Source organism: Melanostigma gelatinosum, assembly GCF_949748355.1.
Source record: "Melanostigma gelatinosum genome assembly, chromosome: 19".
In the NCBI taxonomy this organism is placed as follows: Eukaryota; Metazoa; Chordata; class Actinopteri; order Perciformes; family Zoarcidae; genus Melanostigma; species Melanostigma gelatinosum.
Window position 1 is genome coordinate 11716668 of NC_136652.1, and position 15720 is coordinate 11732387.

The following is a 15720-nucleotide window of genomic DNA, read 5'->3' on the forward strand; positions in this document are numbered from 1 at the left end:
TGAACAAGCCAGTTTACATAAATCTTACAGAAACATAAAACATATTTTATTTTTATTTATCTCTGTTAAAAAGGTACGAAAAGTTCCTATTTGCCTCATATTCTATGTCTTGGGTAGAGCCCTACAAGAATAGATAATATATGTAAGCAGAGTTTACATTTTTGAACTCCCAAAACATCAGGAATAGTATCATTTATTTTTTCCTTTACCGTCTTGAAAATGCTTTTTGTGGTTTGGCCATTAGATGGCTTACTACTGCTGAGGGCCAGATTCATCATAATATAGTCTATAAAACAATACTGCCCTTTACTGCCGCCAAGAACCACCATCTGTTTTCATGTTATCCACAGTAATGTTTACGCATTCCATTTTATGCGAGGAGTCCAGTCCAATGTTGATACTGTGGGCTTTGATAAACAAGGACTTGCGTGCCAGGATTGTAAGGTAAAGGGTTCCTGTGTTTACAAAGGTGAAACAGAAATGGCAGGAATGCAGAATATTACCGTACATCCATTCTTCTTCCTTCTTCTATTTCACATTAAAAAAACAAAGTCCTCAATCTAAAAATCATAATCAGTGTGTTGACAGGTTGCGATCTCAAAGAGGATAGCATTAAGAATTCTGGAAGCATGAAATAAAATGTTACTGTGTCACTGGATATAGCTCGATTAACCAGTGTTTATGTGATTAAACAGAATAAATATGACCTTATGAATGACAAAGACGAAAGATTCAATCACCCACAGTTAACAAAAATATCACTACAAAAATATTTATACTTTAAATCTTTAAACATTGGCTTGAAAGGGACGTCAGGCTCTATCACACTCTACATTTTTATTTTCTTACTATTATGTATTCATAATTAATCTTAATGAACATTACAAAATTGCTGCAGCCCTATTGTATTCCATACATTATGTTTTTCCTGTATGTGTTTGTTGCTCAATAGTGAGTTTACTGTGGGTGTTAAATATCGTTTTAATATAAAATACCAAGCACAAGCCAATATTTAGCTGTATCTTTCTGCAATAAGCAACTTCTTTTCTAAATGTATTTCTTACAGTATTAAAGCCTTCATTTTTAAAGTGGATATACTTGTTATTATTATCACAATTGGTCCATACAGAGATGGTCTTGCAGCTAATGGCATGCAGGGGGGTGGGCCCCTCTCTGCAGCACCGCCTCTGTGTGTGTTGTGATTCTACTTGTGTGGGTTATTGACATTGTGGCGTCGGGCTGGCAGCTCACACGTGCCGCTGCCTTTCGTCTTTGTCTCGCTTCACAGCTTCACTGGCTGCTATGGGCACTGCCTACAGGGAGAGGAGCTGACTGCCGCCTTTGCCATTTCCTAACATTGCATCCCTCGCAGCATTCTTCGCGGGAGGAGTCTCAGCCGATTTTGCACGTCTTCGGAGGCACAATGACCGGATTCCAGTAACCGATACCCCGGCGACGTCTGCCCACCTGGAAGATGCTGGGATGGTGCATGTTTTGAGCGTTTCTACTTGGGTTCCCGGCCGGACGAGTTTCTTATGGATGATGCACAGAGGGGTTTCGCGGTTTCTTTATGTATCACCCTGATTTGGAAACCCTCCATCCCACCAGGAGATCCATGACCTGGTTTTTGTTTTACCGTTGTCATCATGTCCCCAGCATCGGCTGCAACGGCCAGTGAAAGCAGCACCACCACCGTCCCCGAAGAGGTGCAGGACAGTCCCCGAGAGGAGGTGAGGACTCATTGTTTGCAATGTGAAGGCCAGTTTTCTTATCCAAATGCATGGGGGTAAGAAACAGTGGAATCCCAATTATCTAACTGTAATCATCAGCTTTTAGAGATCCGGGTTTAAATGGGGCCAACGTGCACGGGACGCTTGGAGATTAGTTGCATTAATACAGTTGTATTAATTTCCTAATATGCAGTAGGTTAATAGATGAACATGTGCGTCCAAGCGCGCACCCGAGAGTGTGAAGGTGCATGGTTTCCCCCTCAGACAAGTTTCCAAAATGTGGTTTGGGGACCCCTTGTGCGTCCTGGAAAGGCTCCAAAGGGGTCTTCAGATAACTGAAACTGTCTGATATCACTGTCACTGTTACAATAATGAGAGAATATAAGAATGGCCATTTTCTTCAAATGTTTCCACACTGCTATTTTTCCATAAGAAAACTCCTAACATGAACAACATCTTTGTGGGTTTGTTACTTCAAAGACAAAGACGTCTTGCTCCAGACAGTGAGTTTAATTATCTGCGAGGACTAAAGTGAAATATCTTAATAAGGATATTCTGTTGCTGTCAACATCAGATTGTATTGACTCCATTACAACAGAGGCACGCACATTCAAATGTTTCTTGAATGTGGAAATAGAAATTTAAATCATTGGGGATCTATTACCTGAGCAAAGAAAGTAGTATTTTCTGTTGTGACTGTGTAGACTTCCCCTTCAAACGCACATGTTGGATAAGTTACATGTCCATTACACAAGAGGGTTTTTATATAACCCCGCTGGTCTTATTCTGTCAAGAGAAAGTGTCCATGAGTGAGAGAGGCACTTAGTTAAAGGCGCCACAGTGGTCTCGTGAATTGTGAAGCTTCTCCACTCTTGAAGGTTCTGACTGAACCATTTGTTTTCTAAAATATTGATTAGGTTTCATAACAGACTGTTTTATGGATTTTAATATATAATGTAAAGTGTATTAGACAAAGACAACCTAAAAGTTTACGGACATAACTCGAGTAAACCACTATTAGTAAACCTCAAAGGTATTAGGACACAAACAGGCAGGCTGGTATGAAAATAATACAGCATTTCTTTCCTATTCTCTTTATGTTTAGTTTGACATTTTGTAGTCTGGGTTTAAATTGTCTGCATTCTTGTGTAAAGGGAGTGGACAATACGCTCAATTGCCGCCAAATGTCAAATTTAATGATAGCGCCTCCTGCCAAGTGAACCTGTCGGAAATCAAAAACACAGTGAAGGGGGGGATTTCTCTCTCATCTGCTGTGGGTGTGCCTGCATGACAAATGTGTGAGGCATTTCCAATAAGAGGTCTTTCTTGCTATTCAAGGAAGCAACAGGAATGTCTGTGTCTAATGTATCAACAATGTCAACACCACTGTGTTCATGTGGTGAGTCACTTCCTTCCCTTTCTGCCATCCATAGGCCTAATGAACAGCTCTGTTATGATCTCAAGCAGGGAATTTTTAATTGAAACGTAATGCTAAAGTTACTATCAGTCCAGTTAGCGTCCAACTCACTGTTCTTGAAGCCTCTATCTCTGGTATTATACTTTATGTTAAGGGTGAAACTGGCGTGTAATTGAACTTTGTGAGCTACACCTTCATTTACATATCTACTACTTTACATGACTGCAGTTTCAAGATTATAATTGATATTTTTTCATTCATTGGCATGTCTTTAATCAAATACTTCCAGATATATATTATGTGTCGATTTGGTTTCCATGAAAACTGTTTCCTTCTACACAACTGTTCGTCGTTGTTCCTGGTGCTTAAACAGAGGCTGTAAAGTGTAACACGAGCCACAAAGTATGTCATGTTGTATTGATTATAGTTGTTCAGCGTGTACAGAATGCTACTGAGTTAATTCTCCTTCTGCAGCCCATGAATCTCAATGGGGACTTTCAATGTTAATCCCTTTCTCCCTGTGGGGTGGAGTCTTAGGTTGGCAAGGGACTTGGGGACCATGTGGCCAAGGTGGGGGAGATAATCATGGAGGAAAAGCATCTATTATTTATGCTCGTCTGTAGCTCGAAGAGCCCAGAGCTGACATATCGAATTCAATACGTCAATGCAGTGATGCTGGTTGTTGTGGTCACACGTATGCAGAGGCTGACCTATGTAAGAGATCGAGAAGATAACCGTGTTTTTTTCAACTGAATCAGTGTGTGTATACAGTCGGCTCTGCCCAAGTGCAATGTCTGTAATGCAAATTCTTTGAATTCATTTTGTTAAAATTCATTCTTGCTGGGGCATCTCTGCCAGGTTTGTGTGAGCAAGGGTTCCCAAAAGGCGTGACTAGCTCTTGATGCAGGCACTGGGGCTTAATGTGCCCCGCGGTGATAAAGGATGGCACCAGCTTTATGCTGCCAGAGTCAAACGACTGCTTTTTTTCTGGCCGGCTTGACATTAAACGTGGTATCTACCTCTCATAATATTTCTGCTTTTTTGCTTCTTTCCTATTCTCAAATATCATTTCTATAAACACACACACACTGTGGCCACATGCTCACCCACATACCAGGCAAACAGAAGCTCAACGTGCTACTGACATCAACGTATATATTCTCAACATGGTGCTTTTGCATTAATCAGCAATTTGTTCTTGAATTTGATTATAAGAGTGGGCGGGTGACTCTTTTTTGATGATAAAAAGCACAGACCAAGGCGTAAGCAATCGGCTCGCGGCTCATGCATAAACTATGCCAAAGCACTTACGACGCAGAATATTTCCTTAAATATTTCATACGCACGAGCCACTACTTTTAAAAAACTTTTTCTAACTTTATACCAAACAGATATTTAGGTCACTCTCAATTTTATATTGAAGTGTGTAATTACAGCCAATAAAAGCCTCTATGTTACCGAATTGCCTAATTGCTTTGAGTGTTTTTGAGTTATACTCTGAGCAACTGTTGTGGCAATACACACAGATGTGCCATTTACTTCTAGGAAGGAATACAAACAGAATGTATTGACAGTATTCTTCCATGAACGTATTGCCGTCTTCTCATCTTTTTGCAGCAGCGGCCCCAGAAGCAGTCCTTGACTAAATCCTTGTGTCAGGAAACTCACTGGAAATGCCTGCTGCTGTCCCTGCTGATGTATGGCTGCGTCGGGGTGATGGCCTGGTGCCAGGTGACCAAGGTCACACGCCTCTCCTTCGACAGCGCTTACAAGGGGAAGTCTATGATGTACCACGACAGTCCCTGCTCCAACGGCTACATCTACATCCCTTTGGCCTTCCTGGTCATGCTCTACGTGGTCTACCTGGTGGAGTGTTGGCACTGCTACACCAGGAATGAGCTACAGTACAAGGTGGATGTTGACAGTGTGGTGGAGCGCATCCAGCGCATGCAGCAGGCTACGCCCTGCATCTGGTGGAAGGCCATTAGCTACCATTATATCAGGAGGACGCGGCAGGTGACACGCTACCGTAATGGAGATGCCTACACCACCACGCAGGTCTACCATGAGCGAGTCAACACCCATGTGGCTGAGGCGGAGTTTGATTACGGGAACTGTGGGGTTAAGGACATCGCAAAGCACCTGTTGGGTATGGAGGACTTCCCCATCATCAGGCTGAGGTTCACTAAGTGCTTTAGCTTTGCCAATGTGGAGTCAGAAAACTCTTACCTGACCCAGCGGGCCAGGTTCTTCACAGAGAACGAGGGCCTGGATGACTACATGGAGGCACGCGAGGGGATGCACCTGAAGAATGTAGACTTTAAGGAGTATATGATTGCCTTTTCTGATCCGAATCACCTTCCCTGGTACGCAGCCAACTCCTCTTTCTGGGTGGCAGCTGCTTTCACCCTCTCCTGGCCTCTGCGGGTGCTGACAGAGTACCACACCGCCTGTGTACACTACCACGTAGAGAAGCTGTTTGGCTTTGACTATGTGCCAGTAAGCCCGTCTGAGGAGCGACCACATTGCAGACACATCCCACGAGTCAACACGATCGACAGCACGGAGTTGGAGTGGCACATCCGCTCCAACCAGCAGCTGGTGCCCAGCTACTCGGAGGCTGTTCTCATGGATCTGGCTCAGCTCTCAGGAAGCTGTAACAACTACTCCGTATGTGGAGGCTACAGGCAGAACTGTGAACGCTGCCACCATGCCATCAGCAGCTCCTCCATCTTCTCTCGCAGTGCCCTCAGCATCTGCAACACGGGGAGCCCCCGCATCCCCTTCAGCGCCAGCCGCTTCTCGCTGAGTCGGTTGTACGGATCCAGGCGGAGCTGCCTGTGGAGGAGCAACGGGAGCTTGAACGAGCGGCCCTGCCCCACAGAGAGCACGCACTGTCTGTCAGGTCAGCAGACAAGTGAGGAGAACCCTCCAGCCTACCAGGACGCTCTGTGCTTCCCAGTGCTCATTGTGCATCGCAACGAAGGCTGCCTCAACCACGACCACCGCTCCCTGCACAGAAACGGCTCCTGTGCGGAGACTTCTCTATGACCCGCAGCTGCCAGACTTATCTGAGCATGGGCTCTAATGATACAGGAACAGAGTGAGGAAACTCTGCACACCAGGGATGGGATAACATTGACTTCTGCTTCTCCCTTTTACAATAGAGGTAACTTAGTCCCCTGCAAGTTACCACAAACAAGGATTTCATCTGAAGATACAGTAACTAGAAACAGGGAAAGTCCTTTCAGTACAGTCAACAAGTCAGGGGCAAACGTTGATGCTGTCGATGAGAGACTGTTGTTTAAATACAATGCGGCTTTAAAGGACCAAATTGCCAAAAAGTTACGTACTGTCCTACCATAAGGATAAGAGTCAAACAACCAAGGAATTCCAAGGGGAGTCACATCCTACTGTAAATGCCATATTTGTAGATCTTAGTCAGAGAAAAGGACATGAGTACCACTTTGTCATATTTGGAGCCTAATATGGGTTTTGAAATTACCAAGAAATTGCCAAGAAATGAAAGTGATACAACAATTAATGGACGTCCGAATGAGAAATTAAGAAATATTGAGAAGATCATTGACTCACACATCATGTGAGTCGTGGGAATTCGGTGAATTGTGAGAGGAAATGCAGGGATATCAGCCTCCTTGACAAAGCATATACTGTATAACAAGACTAAATATGTTTGCTGAAACAAAATACATGTCTTATGGCTCTTACAAAGTGACGTTAACTTTGGCGCAAATCTAAAACATAAACATCTGCATGTGTAACCTTTTGATACTGGCTGATTTAAATCAGTTCTTTCAAAGTCAATGCTCATGGGAATCTATTTCAAAAGGAACACATTTCCATCGTATAAAAATAATCCTCTGATGCAGATGCTGAAATGTGAAGTTAGCAGAAATCGGCTTGTCTGCGATGACATTGTACTTACTGGCTTTCTAAATATAGCGACACAGTCGATGAATAATTCAGCACAGGAGAGCTAAAGGACACAAGAACTTAAAACTGAATCAACAACACTTCTTCAAACTGCTAATTACTATAAACTGCACATTTTCTAGCATGGCCAACTGCAAAGTAATAGACCTCACCATGATATTCATGAATCATTGTCAACTCAGCTAGATTCAACTGAAAGCTGTATTAAGTTTAATATTCGGCAATATTTCTATTCAGCCTACCTCCTTATTTAAGTGCCTGGCGATCAACTGTTACTGACGAGCATGAGCTATCGTAAGTAAAGTCATCTCAACATCTTCCTATTAAAACAAGTCTTACACTCATAATAACACACGGTATACGAGGCATAGGAGAAACCTTTTATTACTGTGGTTTAAAATACAAAATAAAATCAGGTTTTAAGAATCGGGCCCTAAATGTTTTCAGATGATTCTCCTCATGATATAACACAGCTCTCGTGTGCTGCTGCTGCTGCTGCTGCTGCTGCTGATGCATATCACAGAGACAGCCAGAGAGAGCTGGCCATCAAAGACGCTAGAAATAGGAAGAGGCCTGGACTCACGACTGATAGTGTCCGATTTAACAATATGACAGGATTACTTTAAAGAACAAAAACAAAAAAAAGGCTTCCTCTCAAATGAGTGCGTGCAGTATCTCAGTCACGGTTCATTTTAATTTACTGTCAGGCCATGCACAACAATTAATGTAGAATGGAAACAGAAATGAAAACTCTTCAAACTAATATGATATAGAAGCACCGGTAGTAACAATTTAGCTCATTTTAACCGTGAAAATAGAGTCGTTTCTGTGAAAGATGAACTGGAATGGACAGATCATTCTCCACCATCACGTTCATTAAAACCATTACAACGTCCAAGAATATTAAACATCAGAACCTTGTCCGTGGGCGAACATTGCGCGTTACTTCCTGTTTCAACTCCGTCCTTCACAATAATGAGCCTGTACTGTTAAATGGTGACTGATTAGCCACTACTCATTACATTCCATGTTAAGTTTGGAGTTGCAGTCTATCTTTGTAGCAACACTAGAGAACACTCGGAACACAGTCAAAGGGAGCGAGGCATGATTCAAAACACAGATTAAGCATTGAAACATTCTGTGAACAGTTTTTACAACTCATGGGTCATCTATGCAAGCCCCTCCAACTCAGGATAGCATTCAGGGCAAAGATGCAGCTTTGCAACAACATCCCAAAACCCGGTCATTACCCCTTTCTCGAAACTTCAGGTTTATTTTGCTTTTCAAAAGGCTTCAGCAAGGATCAGCTGCGGAATAACCGGTTTTTAAATGACAGGTTTGTGAACACAGGATGACGAACCGCACTGACGTTACATTGCTCATGCTCCCATTCCAGATAACAAAGGTGGAGAAGCAGGTGCGAGACAACGGAGTACCATGTTAGATATCTCCGCCTCTCCTGGATTTTGGTCCCACCAGCTATTCATAAATCCATCTTTAAGTCCTTCTTAAGTTCTTCGTAACTACTAGCTAGTATCGGGTTGCACCATTAGAACTTCAGAAATGTCTGAGCGAGTTACTTCGTCATTTAGTGACTGACATAAAGTTGTATAAATTGAGGATTATTGAAAGGTATTGAGGTATATTATATGTTTGTGAAATATAATAACAAATTATTCATGCATCATTGTTATGATAGCAAAGTGTCAGCTCATACATGTTGACCATATTACCTTTTCAATATAAATAGATCATGTACAGTGTTAGTTCAGCAACAACTTCTCTCAACATAAGAAGTAGTTTGTGTGGTGCAACCCATTATAGTTTAGCAATGTGTAAATCTCCACTTAGTAAATATTTATGGAGATGTTTGAACTTATGACCAGCTGGGCCAAACCGACTCCAGGTCCTGGTATTCGTGGCACTTGTGTATTTAGAACGCTCTCTTTGATTGTTGAAGAAATAGTTTGTATATAGAGACATACATTTGGGGAAATACACTTCTTTGCCTTCTTGAAGAGAGTTTTATGAGGAGATAAATACCACTTTGATGTCTGTACATTTAATATGACGCTCCCACCAGCAGCGGGTTAGCTCAGCTTAGCATAAAGACTGGAAACAGGGTGAAGTAGTTTGTGTTACCTGAAGAAAAACTGAAACGACAAGTTGTTATTTTACGCAGCTCGTTGGCTGTATTAGCCTCATCAGAGAGATGACAGTGGTATTCAGCTTCTCTTCTAACCCTCGTAAAAAAGAAATAAAAATAAGCGTATTTTCCAAAATTGTCAAACTCTCCCTTTAATGGTTCATAGATGGTGTACTACGCACCCTTTTTGAGCAACATGAATAGCATTTTAGCGGGAAACCAAATTACACACAGGGATTGAAATGAACACCATTAATCATTCATTAATATTCTCCATAAAGGCTGGATCATATCCCAGAATGCATTGGTCAGAAGTCAGAGAATTATGGAATGTCCATGTACTGTGGGGTAAAGTGTAAGCATAAGGAAAACCACAAGGAAGAGCATGCAAACTCCACAAGCGATGTGAACTATATTTAGAGTATGACTTGGGATTTAAGTCACTGTTTTATACTGAAGTCATCATCACATTCTCTCATTCATGGTCAGCCTACAAGCCCCTCGGATAGCATCACTGTGATCCATACATAGTCATGTGTAAGAATAGAAAATGTGTTTACCGGTGCAATGTTTACATAACAACAGTGACATTCAAAACAGTTACAAATCTGTATGGAAGGTTCATAACGAGACTTCTTTCCTCCATAGACGAGCATAAAAGCTTTTGTTGTGCAAAGCACTCGGCCCTTTATCATGTGTATTTAGTAGATTCGGTAGTTTTGATATGTGTTCTTTCACTCGACAATGCTCTGGGGTTTGTCTTTTTGTATTGAAATGATTTTGTGGATTTTCAAGACTGTAGGGCAGAAAGGATTTGTACTGTAAATAAAATAGAGGCGAGAGGTCAGAATGACTGTTGGTGTGGATCTAAGCTGAATGTGTCGTGCACACTTAGGTAACTGAAGCAGGGGTATTTTTGATGTGCAGATGTTAAATGCTGGGTTTGTTAAGTCACAAATGGCAATACAATACCTTTGTAAAAGGTTTCAGGCAACACATCCAACAGAATCTTTTTGCTGCTTCTTATATACTCTTTTGAATGATGTATTTTGCCCTTAAACCCATTTAAAAAAAATTTAAATCATATTTGGTACACCTTTATTCACCTGAAAATGTCAGAAGGGTTTGACTGATTTAGGATCGGGTGCACACACACAGAACGGTTGTGTGAGTATTGATAATGATTACTGATCTGAAGAATATCGGTGTTCTTTCGTATGTAGATTGATTTATGTGCTGGTCCAACATCAACTTACAGAATAGCTTTGCCTCTCTTCATATGATGATAGAAAGCAACTAGATTTTGCAAGTAAAGATGTGTTTTTTGCTACCTGGCAAAGGTGTTACAATTACATTATTAATCTGTAGATATAGGTTTTAAAAACAACAACACAAATCTGTATGTATTCCAACTCCACCACAACGTTGCCTTGATGTTTAAGGAGTTCAAACCAAATCGGTGTCTCAAAATGAAAAAGAAAGGCTCCTCAATAAACGGAATTGCTCACTGAAATATGTGTCAAATGCTTCTTTGTGTTGTTCACGTAACTGGAGAGGTCTTTGTTTCTGTGCTTGTACTTTTTTTACTTGCGTTGTTTAAAGTTACAGTTCATATATGAGCTGCAACATGATGACAGAGACATGCTTGTGTGAAATCATATCATTTTTATTGTACCAATTATCTGTGGACATCAGAAACATACACATAAAAGCTGACAACTTAATGTCGTAAGGGTAGATACATCTTTCCTCTTACAGCAACACTTACTATGAACAATAGGACTATATGCTGTGTTCTTTTAACAAAAGCAGTGGTGGCCATGCTCTGTGGCCATATATTTAAAGATGGGTTCGTACTTCAAAAAGAAGTTGTTGATGTTGACTTGGTTTCGCTCTGTCGAGCGTGTCTCTTTTGCTCTGAACTCTGGTTGGTCCAAACCACCTGGTTGATGGAGGAAGCGCTCTGCTCGTCAACCTCCGTCAGACGGACATCACATTCTGTCACGCTGGTGTTGTGAGACATCGCCTCCCCGAGAGCTATACCTCCATCCTGCACACACACACACAGGGAGAGAGATTGGAAAAACAACACATTTGGAAGTGATGTATGTCCATGTTGAACACATCACATGATGCTGTTCTGAAGAGGTCTGAAGACAGTCTTGATAACCTTGAAAAAAGAATCACCCATCGGCAACTCTAGCCCACACTCTCTAAACTGCCTATTGTGAGTGTTATCTCTGCTTCATTGTTATGTCTGAAAAAGGCATTTCTATTTTAGTGTACACCAAGGTCACAGATATTGATGATATTGCACAGTGCATTTCTGCTATGCGGGTGATTTTTGATCCTCCGCAGTGTATTCCAGTCAGACATATACTGTACGGTGAAATCCTGAATAGGAGGGAGCATGAGAAGGGGATAATCTGATCTGCCTCTCACGGGGAAACAACACTTACTTACGGTAGCTTTCCATCGTTGTGTGTTTTCCACACATGTCTATGAATAATTGAAAAGCCTTATCCTTTCAAGCTGTTCTGTCTGTTACTTCATGGTACTATCTCTGCAGGCACTAGCATGCTTTGGGAAGGAAATCCAGTGTTTCAAATGAACCTCTTGCTGTGCACATTATGATCAAAGAAACACATTTTAAAGGACAACTTGCAATGTTTTGTTCGTATATTTATTTTGCCTCCACTTAGGAAAAATAGACAATTCTCTGTATCTTGACAACTATTGGATGTAGGACTTTTTACATTGTTGAGTAATCTGACGGTTACTTTCTCAATTAATCTGGTCTGTAAAATGTTCTAAAGTTGTGGAAATAGAGAGCCCAAATTGACATATCTAAACAGCTTGTTTTGTCCGATCAACAGTCCAAAACCCAACCGAAACATTCATTTTATCATAATAACATTTTCAAACAATATTTTAGAAGATAGAATCGGTTAGGTTTTGTTATTTTGCCTTAAAAATGACTTAAATGATCAATTTTCAAATGAACAACTAATCCTTCAACAGAGTAATCATTTCAGTGCAATGTCATGACATTTGGCACACACATACATGATCTCCAGAGTTTGAAGTCTAATGACAAAAATACATGTTTATGCGACATTAGTGCAAAATTAAGCTTGATAAGCTGCGTCACCAATGTCCTAGAATTGCCACTTTACAGTTAGAACCCTTGTGATATCAGGAACAATATGGCCTTTTCTCTGGCACCACCCTCAGGTAAAACATTATATTGAGTGCCCCACTGTTAGTAAGGATCTAGAAATAGCAATTTCCTTACCACGCCCAGGTTGTTGCAGGAGAGATTGATGCTCTTCAGGGTGTTGTTCTGAACTAGAACCTTGGACAGTGCGATGGCAGTAGGCCCTGTTACCTGATTGGCTCCCAGGTGCAGGTGAAGCAGGGTGTTGTTGTTCAGCAAGGCCTTGCCAATAGCCTGACCCCCCTCATCTCTCAAACAGTTGAGACGCAGGTTGAGTGACAAAAGGGTGGAGTTCACGGACAAGGCATAAGCTATGGCTTTAGCTCCCGGGCCTCTAATATTGTTGTCACACATGTTCAGCGTCTCCAGTTTACTCCTGGTGAGCAGCTTGCCGATGGCTCTGGCTCCTTTGTCTCCGATCAGGTTGTGAGAGAAGTCGAGCTCCCTCAGGGACGGGTGGTCCAAAAGGTATTTCACCAGCAGCCGGCACTTTTTATCCTCAATGTGGCTTTGGTGGAGCTTCAGAAGCTGTAGAAACAAAATATTATGAAGATTAGCAAGATTAAATATCTAAATATCTTTTGGGTTTTGGACTGTTGATGGGACACTAAAGCAGTGAGAAGAGTCACCTGGGACGTTATGGTGGGCATTTTTCTATTTTTTCTCAACAGATTAAACACTGAGTAGATGCAGCCCCAATAATCTCTTGAACCGTTCCGATATCATGCACAGAAATCAGTAGCAGATATATTCCATGTTCTCGTGCAGTAGTAAACTAATGTGACAAAACGTTTGTGTCAAAGAGTGACTTATTTAGGTTGCAGCCAGAGGCTGTGCTGTCTTTTCTTTGATGTAATATAAATAGAGCATGAATCGAATGCTTGGGTAGTGCCAACAACAATTTTCCTGTTTCATGACATTAGGGACTGTAAAATGTCTGTCAATGATGCTTTGTACCTGGCAAGAAAGTCAGACGTGCTGAATTACAACACACAAACATAGTCCATATAGTCAGGCTCCACAAAAGGCATCAAGCCATAAACCAGTGAGGAGCAATCAATATTCACCTTCAAAGTCTTACAGGACTCAAGGGCCTTGGCGAGGGACTCACAATCTCTGTCAGTCATCTCAAACATCTTCCATTCAAAGTTCATTCCACATTGTTTCACCCTGTACACTAAATGGAGCTCTTCCAGTTGTGTCAGTTTGTTGAGCAGGATGTTAAAGTCAAAGTGGTCCATAGACGGTCTGTTGTACTCAGTGTCACATGTGAACTTTGAACCATCCTCCTCCTTCTCCTCCTCCTGGGGCTCCTTGATAGGTGGCAGGAGTTGGGAGATGTCCAGCCTCTTGACATAGTTCTTACAAAGAGGTATCATCTCTAGAACCGTCTTCGGCTCGGTCACATCTGGGATAAAAAGCTCAATAATGTTCTCCATGTGCCTCTCAAGGAACATTCGTTTCCAGCTGTGGCCATAATGAGCGAGGTCACAAATGTCCCACCGCTGCTCGCAGCACCGCTTCCAATAGACGCCATCGCTGATCAGGTTGGCTGTCACGTGCAGAGGCTGGGAAGTAGACAGCGTCTCCTGCACAAAGTCTTTGTGGATGGGCGAAAGGTCTTCAAATATGGGCTTTTCTGCAAAGAAAGTTGGCATAAAGTTTCATTTATATTACAAGTAAGGGTATAAAAGTCTGTATAATAATGGTACTAAAAACAAGAGCATACCCTCAATGTTTCTCACAATGCTTTTCAGACAGAGGTTTGATAAACAAGGCACTAGATTCAGGTGCCAGTCTGGATCTTCAGCAATGATCCTCCTCAACCTTCTGGAGTCTTCAGCTGTGGCTGCAGGGGGAGTGGACCTGGACATTGTTGCAGGGTTTTTGTAATCTGCCCTCTGGTTAAAAAGAATGAACTTTACATTACACATTAAAAGTGGCACATCCTAACAATCGTAGATAGCAGATAGCAGTCCCTTCACACAAAAGTCAGCTAAACTGCGACTAGTTTACTACAAGTGCTATCGTGAATCGTTGACAAACCTGAAATAAATTGGTATTTTTGTTGTTTTACAACACTTAACGTTAGTTACATAAGCACAACTCAATGTAAGCCCGTCGACCTGTAGTGCGCCGGTCTGGGCTTCAACCGTCTCCTTGGTCACAGAACGCTCTCAGTCTACTTTGTGAACCTCGGAAATATTGCGCACGCAGCCTTGAAGTTATCTTACGGCAAAGAGCGGCTTACCTCGCTAAACATGCTCTAACTAGCTAAAAGCTTTTGGCATTTACAGTGTTTAGAGGACACCAATGAACGGAACTTTTGATAACACAACGTTGGGAAATAGCGAGTTCCCTTGTCGAAATTTTGATTCAACACTATCTCTGTATATATAACCGGAATTTCCGACATTCAGGGAACGCACCTCAAGGGTTGACCCACAGACACAACAATAGTGAATGTATCGTGCTATCTATGTGAAAGTAATAATCATATCATTCAATAATTATTATATATTTTGTAGAAAACCTTTGTGAGGATATAAACTGCGTAACTTCCCCGCAGGCACTATAAACACAATGAGAAAAAATGTTTTCCAAATACCAATTAATTATATTCATCAGCAATCCCAAATAAGGCATTGGTATCTGTTGATTATTAAAAGCAGGAATAAAACAGAGCTACCTGGGGAAGACCACAACATTATGATTAGACTGCCTAATAAGTATTCACTTACAGTAATATTCCAACGTTTGGACATAAATGAGAACATTGATGAGGACTGAGTACGTGTGCATTTTAGGGGTATCAGTGTTGCACGAGGCAGTGTGCTGGAGATGCTGCAGTGTTTATCCCGATCATGCTGTGAGGAACATTTGGACTCTACAAAGCTGGCAGATGGACCTCGGATATGGACCATGGGCCTTTTGGATAAGAGCATATTGGAGTGAATCCATCTTTTTTTTACCAACAACAACACAAAGCAGGTGCACAGCTACAATGTAGGAGAGTAAGAATCAGTAAATAGCACTGTAAGAGAGTCCTGACTGTTATTAAATAACACAGAAATGAAGGGAAATGTACAGTAAATATGGGTTTCCTATCCCCAACCAAATCTGTTGTTATTTTATGCATGTAAATTATGAGATAAATTCAAATTCAGTGGAACTACATAGAACACACAAGTCAAGACTGGTCATTAGGATATGCATGTATATTAAAATACATATTATCTATTTAGCTACCAAACAT

The 15720-nt window shown here is 41.5% G+C and overlaps 2 protein-coding genes across 2 annotated transcripts; one reads left to right on the forward strand and one right to left on the reverse strand.

The window, feature by feature from the left end:
• Nucleotides 1-1646: 1646 nt before the first annotated feature.
• On the forward strand, nt 1647-6198 carry tmem151ba (transmembrane protein 151Ba; the record flags this gene model as incomplete). Its single annotated transcript, XM_079291384.1, has 2 exons — nt 1647-1730; nt 4765-6198. 2 exons carry the CDS (start codon nt 1647-1649, stop codon nt 6196-6198), a joined length of 1518 nt encoding a protein of 505 aa, XP_079147510.1.
• Nucleotides 6199-11105: 4907 nt separating this feature from the next.
• On the reverse strand, nt 11106-14338 carry drc5 (dynein regulatory complex subunit 5; the record flags this gene model as incomplete). The annotated part of the gene is made up of 4 exons (XM_079291164.1): nt 11106-11297; nt 12543-12992; nt 13532-14103; nt 14194-14338. The coding sequence occupies 4 exons, from the start codon at nt 14336-14338 to the stop codon at nt 11106-11108; spliced, it is 1359 nt and encodes a 452-aa protein (XP_079147290.1).
• Nucleotides 14339-15720: the final 1382 nt, after the last annotated feature.